This window comes from Spinacia oleracea, chromosome 4 (assembly GCF_020520425.1).
Source record: "Spinacia oleracea cultivar Varoflay chromosome 4, BTI_SOV_V1, whole genome shotgun sequence".
Taxonomy (NCBI): Eukaryota; Viridiplantae; Streptophyta; class Magnoliopsida; order Caryophyllales; family Amaranthaceae; genus Spinacia; species Spinacia oleracea.
This window is the reverse complement of record NC_079490.1, coordinates 91446131-91453155: the sequence shown is the minus strand read 5'-3', so window position 1 is coordinate 91453155 and position 7025 is coordinate 91446131. Positions and strand designations below refer to the sequence as shown.

Genomic DNA, 7025 nt, shown 5'->3' with positions numbered 1-7025 from the left:
AAATTCTTCTTCTTAATACCCGTGCACGGCCAAGTGTATCTCTTAAATAAATACGGAGGGAGTATTAAATATGACAAGTGTATCTCTTAAATAAATACGACCGAAAAAGGCAAGTGTATGCCTTAAATAAATACGGAGGGGGTATTAGTCAATATTAATACTCCGTATGCCAACAAAAACCAACAATTGCCTAGGCTCCATGCAAGTTGTGCAAAAATGTGGCTCCACATCCCATTTTAATTAACTTGACCTTGTGTCACATATACGACTCGGGTCAAGTTAATAAATTTTTGACCGTTGTATAATGTCAATATCGTAGTCATTTATTCTGTCAATTATCACTTGACCCAAGTTACATATCAAGGTTGTGTGTGCTTTAGTTGATGTCACCGAGCCCAATTTTACGATCGCCATTTTGGTAAAATAGTTAACTAACCCATAAATTAGAGATATTCTCAGCCGCTCCTATAAAATATTAAAGAATGCGTACTCATTAAATCCCGTGTCGATCAAAGTGCACCAATCTTTTTATATATACGGAGGGAGTATCTCTTAAGAATTACAATTGACCTTGATAAAAGATAAGAGAGTTAATCACTTAATAAGATTAAGGGGCTACTCTCCTTATTGCCATATGGTTTTAAGGTAGAACCTCATTTGGATTTGTTAAGTGGATTCTCTCTCTCTTGATGACGGGTAAGCCTAGACACGCATTTATCATGGAATTAGAGCCAAACCCACGACCTTGAACCGTTAATACACTAGGCCAAATAAAAAAAAAAAATACTTCACATGTGAGGGGGAATGTTGAAGCATGCTTCACCAAACAACACATGTCAGTGCCCCTCATTGATAAAAGATGAACTACTTCGCTTATCATAGTTTTAAGATAGAACCTTCTTGAAATTTGTTAAGTGGACTCTCCCTTGATACGACCAAATCCTTATTTAACAGGACCCGCTACTCTTTTAACGTATACATATACAGCTAATCAGATGACACCCCACAAACGCACTACGTCAAATTTCTGTATGTGAATATGAATATAATACAATACTATCAGTCCTTATATTTTGTATTCTTATTATTATTACTTGGTATTTATGTAGTCCTTTTTTCTGTATTGTTGAGTGTTCTTAAAAAGACATTTCATTTCTCCTAAACAAATTTATTTCTTAACTCTGTAGCTTTAACTCTCTCCAACTCCCTGTCATCATCCATTCTTACTACTGGTACTACTAGTACCTTAAAATCCATTCCATGGATAATACTGATACACATCAACACGAAAATCGCATAGTAACAGGTGCAGCAGTGAATTCGCCACCGGTGCTTTCAGCGTCGTCTTCACCATCACATGAATTCTCATTTACAATCTCATTGGATTCCTCAGTGAAAACCACCACGAAAGCATCGTTGTCGCCTTCTGTAACAGAAAAAACTAAGCAGCAGCAGCAAGGTCCATTAGCTATTGATTTATCTCCTGCAGATGAAATCTTTTTCCATGGTCATTTACTTCCTCTTCACTTCCTATCCCACCTCCACGCTTCCTCTGCTCGCCCCTCGATTCATTCATTGGATAGCTTTTCGGGTCCGATTCAAGATGTGTTACAGGAAGAAAAGCCGCTAACAAGTAGTACTATAGAAAACAGCAGCAGCAGTTGTAGCTGTACTGAAGACGACCACTGCATCTCATTCGACAAAGATGACAACGAAATTAAATGTAATATCGATTTCAGTAGTCACCACAAATGCATCAAAAAGGAAAGAAGCAGCAATAATAAATCAAAATCGTTTTCTCTCTTTGGATTATCCAAATGGAAAAAACCGTCAGAAGGTACAGAGAAGTCTCAAGTCATAGAAAACTGCAGCAAGCGAAACAAGGTTAAGTTTGATGTGACTCAATTCCTTAAAAGGTACATAAATATGGTGAAGCCACTTTTATCTCCAAAAAGTGGTGGGCGAAGAGATAATGTACGAGGTCGAAGGCAATCGTACTCATTCTCAGGGACGGTCACTCCTCGAGATAATCGAGAGATAATAAGAGGAAGACGAGGAGAGTTTTCAGCTCCTGCATCCATGAGAACTTCACCTACAAACAGCGGTCTTCTTTTGGCTACTGCAGGAGTCCCATCACCTGTAAGTGAGAGTACCATGGAAGACTTGCAGGCTGCTATTCAAGCTGCTATTGCTCATTGCAAAAATTCTATTTCAACTCAAGAGAATAAATCACATGAAATATCATCATCAATTCCTGTTAATTAGATTTTTTTCTATCTCAATATAAATCAATTTTTTCATCTTCTTTTTTTCCCCTTCTATTGTACGTATTTTAATTCTCATGAATGTAAAGGGGGATGGAGGAAGGATTTTTTTTCTTTTTTGGTGAAATTATTTTTGTCCTCTTTTCTCATTTATAAATCTATGGAACAAGACTATTAATCTATTATATCTGAATGGAAGTGAAGATAAATGTCTGTAGGTCAGTATTCAGTAGGTGTTTCCGGGTAGGCGGTTATATTAGAGACCTAGGGTCGAATTCTCTCTACATCATTTCCTTTCGTTTGTCTTTCTATTGTTTCACAAAAAAAATACAGAGGTTGGACAGTAACAACTACTGGCCATCTACCCCATATTCCATACAAAAAATAATAAAAAATTCAACCCATACTCTACCCTTTACACATTTCCCACTAACTACATTAAAATAATACCCCACTATCTATTAAATTAATAAGTCAATTCAAGTCTCTTAAACTCTATGCCGGTCAAACCGGGTCGAGTATTAAGGGACGGAAGAAGTAGCTTAATTTACTTGATAAACATGGTAAGGTTTTGTTTTAGTATCGAGTTTAAATAACATAATTAAAAATGATTAAATCTAGGAAGAATATTATTTTTTTGTTGTAAATGAGCCACAAGGGCAATATAAATTACAAATGGGGACGGGGGGATTCGAACCTGAGACATATTGTACACAGGCCCTCAGTCTTAACCACTAGGCCAAGACATCATTGGTAGGAAGAATATTATTGCATATGAAGTGAAGTTAATTATTGTATCGAGACCTGGTGTCTAATTTTGTCTACATGCATCACTGTTTTTAGTGGCCCGATATATACACTATATATATTGTTACACCAAAAAAAATTGAAGGATGGCTCGCTATCCTAATTAGCTTACATATTGAACATGGTATTGTTGCGGCTAAAAAGACTTGTCAACCTTAGATCAATCGCAACACCATATGTGGCACCTTTTATGCCAAGTTTTATATATTTCGAAAAGTGGTATAGCCAAATACAAGAATTGAATATGTTAAGAAAAGTCTAAACTGGAGGCCCAAGTAATAAAGAGGCCCATTAAAGCCTATGTTTGATCATAAGTCCTAAAGGATTAAAATGAAGTGTCATTGTTTAATTGTTTTCATGTTATATCTTGTGTAGAGTTGTGAGTCTCTTTAAACATAACATACTAATTAACGTAACGTGTAATCCGAATGAGCTTCAAAACTCTTGAAACGTATATACATTGAGCATCAACAATGGGGGGAGTCGCGTCGGAAAAACTCGTACTCCTTGAATGATACAAGACGTTGTTTCATTCTTTTTGTTATCGCTTGTAATGCGCAGGAATTCCGTCGTTATGGTCCGACTGTCGGTAGAAAGCCCGACCTTAATTATTGGGTGCTTGGTGGGCTCCCAACACCCTCAATTTCCCTCAGTTGTTTTGTTATTATATTTTACCCGTTCGAAGCTAATTCTTATTAATCTGTGAGTTAAAAGTCGTGTAAAATATCGAGTCTGTCTCCATGATTAATTGTTTATTAAATGGCTTTTGCATGTGGATTATTATATCGAGTCTGTCTCCATGAGTGAAGCATGTTAGACTAGGATTTCATTTTAGCTTGTTCGTACTCAGCTTTTGCTGATTTCATGCTTCATGTCTTTCGGTCATGGCCTTCGCCTTAATGACCCTATGCTGATCCATCATTGCACTTGCGTTGTTGGGGAGTAGTTTTCAATAAGCAAGTTCGTATAGATGACTAGCTTGCGGGAGAAGTTATCAGGGAAATTGTGTTGAGAGACTTTTTATTCTTTCGTATTTATAAACTCTATCTTGATTTTTAGTCATGACTACTATAATTACTTAAACTATAGTTAATGAGTTTTAAATTATTTAATGCTTTGGTATTGGGCCTTAATGGTTCCAGTTTGTTAGATGATTATTAACTATTTAATATGTTTTAATGTTAGTTATTTCCGCTGCGTAATTTTGGTAAATAGCCTTAGCCGTTATCATGGTGGCGGTAATATCTTGGAAATTCTTTTATATTAGTCCGAAAAAGGTAATTATAAATAAAAGGAATTATCAGGGTGTTACAAAGTGGTATCAGAGCTCTAGTTTGAGAGCTGCATTGCATTAATCAATAGTGCAAAGTGGAAAATCCTTAAACTACGATTTTAAAAACTACTTGATAGTAATTCATACTATTTGAGTAAAATTTGCGGAACTTTAGGATTTTCGAAAATTGTTTTCCTAAAGTCAAAACGTTATTTTTGAGTAGTCAATATTTTGAAAAGCCAAATACCAACTATTTAAAGTTATTTGAAAATTTATTGATTTTATTATAATATTTTTCGAATTTATTAAATTCGAACAAATTCGAATTAATTTTTTTTTTAAATAAAAGATAAAAAAGTAAAAAAAGAATATCCATTTTCGGATTTTCTGAATTTTTCAAAAAAATAAATAAATATATATTTCCAAAGTATCTATTTAATTAATTTATTTATTTATTTTCGGAAAATAATCGAATCAATTAATTAAATTATTCGATTAATTATTTTATTTTCGATTTTAATTTTGATAATATCGCTTATATTTGAAGTTATTTTTTTAATTAATTTCGAAATTTATTTATTCCTAAGTGAGAAAGGGTAGATTAAGAAGGGCATATTTAGGCTAAGTATGCATTTAATATTCAGTGTGCATTTAATTAAGTACTAAGTGTTAAGTAGTAATTGTATACTATGTATTTAAGTTTGATAATGTTTTATGCTGTTTTATGTGATTAATTGCATCACGATTCATGATTAAGCATGTATTTGTGCGTTGAAATTGTATGGCTCCACGAACTTACTTTGTTTTGGAACGTATTAGTAAGACTTTTTAGTTGTGTACTTTCAGGACTAAGATGTTTCTTTCAAAGTTCGCTAACCTAGGACACCTAGAGAAGCTAGACTGTGAGACGCCGCACATTTACGTGCAAAAGAATTATTATATATTTTTTTTGGCAAAAACAGATGTTATTAACCAAAGATAACGATACAACCAAACCACAAAGCACTAGGAAACAACATAGGACAACCCCTAAGCTTTACACCCAAAAATCAACTATCTTGCCTACAAGAAGCTCTAAACAAGATTCTATTAACCACAGTACTACAAGAATCTAGCTTGTTACTAAATATTTTGGAGTTTCTTTGAATCCAAATTGCATACACTGATTCAATGAACAAAATACTTCTATAGACATCAACTATCTTGGTGCTTCTACTCTTTTTAGCAACCCACTTAATGATCTCAGACCAGTTCTGAGTAGCCCTGTGAACACCACAAGTGTGCATCACCTTATCCTAAATTTCAGCAGAATACTCACACTCAAAGAAGAGGTGAGCCACATTTTCTGGATGCTTCTGACACAGGACACAAGTTCTATCTATGTTCAAGTTCCAACTCAACAATATATCCTTTGTGGCTAGCCTGTTTTGAACAGCAAGCCACACAATAAAAGTACTTTTAGGGCTAGCTCGACTATTGCAGATGATTCTTTTCCATCTTACTGTAGTAGCTTAGGTTTAAGGAACTTATAAGCTCTGCACATTCTGAATTTGCTACCATGAACAAAATTGTGAATACCTCCTGCTTGGGAAAGTATCTCTCTCTGGTGCCATATCTTCCTCATAGACCATGTTAGCCCATTAGGAACAGCCATGGACCAGAAGTCATTGTTTTTATATAATACCTCATGCATCCATTTTACCCACATTCTATCTTGTTTCATAGCCAAAGCCCAACAATGCTTGAGATCATCAGCTTTATTCCAAATGATAAAATCCTTTAAGTTCCAGCCACCCCAGCTTTTAGGAAGACAAACATGTTCCCTGAGATAGGAGATTTCCTAGACCCACTGTCAGCACCTGACTAGAGGAAACACCTACACAATCTTTGAATCTCCTTAATCACCTTTTTTGGCATGACAAAGATTTGACACTAGTACAGCTGAATACCGCACAGAACAGACTTGATGAGTTGGAGCCTGCCTGCATATGATAGGATTTTAGCTGACCAGCTTTTAATTCTTGCTACAATCTTCTAATTTAAAGGTTTACAGTCAGAGTAGTTTAACTTCCTTCTGGTCAAAGGTACTCCCAGATATTTGAAAGGGAAGGAACCTCTCAAAATACCAAATTCAGCAGAAAGCATCTTAGCAAATGAATCAGGAACACCTGCAATGTACACTTCACTTTTCTGTAGGTTGGCCTCCAAACCAGAAGCTGCTGAAAACTTAGTGAAAGCATGAAACATAACCTTAACATAGCGAGTGTCAACTCTTGAAAACATTAACAGATCATCTGCAAACACCATGTGGGTGATCCCAAGCCTTTTGCATTTTGGGTGGTATTTAAAATCAGGACCAAGGTTAGAGAGACACCTTGACAGGTATTCCATACCTATAGCAAAAAGAAAAGGGGACATAGGATCCCCCTGCCTGAGGCCTTTTTTTAGCTTGGATAGGGGAAGAAGGAAATTCATTAACCAAAATGGAATATGATACAGTAACAAGGCATTGCATTATCCACCTAACAAATTTATCAGGGAAACCCAACTCATACATCATACTCTGCAGGAAAGGCCATTCAATTGAGTCATATGCCTTCTTTAGATCAACTTTAATCATGCATCTAGGTGAAACATGCTTCCTAGAATAGCATTTTATTAGCTCAGAGGCTAACAAAATA

General features: G+C 35.4%; 1 protein-coding gene across 1 annotated transcript; it reads left to right on the top strand.

Moving 5' to 3' along the window:
• Nucleotides 1–1104: 1104 nt before the first annotated feature.
• Nucleotides 1105–2457, top strand: LOC110790529 (BRI1 kinase inhibitor 1). The gene has a single exon (XM_021995312.2). The coding sequence runs from the start codon at nt 1261–1263 to the stop codon at nt 2263–2265; it is 1005 nt and encodes a 334-aa protein (XP_021851004.1). The 5' UTR covers nt 1105–1260; the 3' UTR covers nt 2266–2457.
• The last annotated feature ends 4568 nt before the right edge of the window (nt 2458–7025 follow it).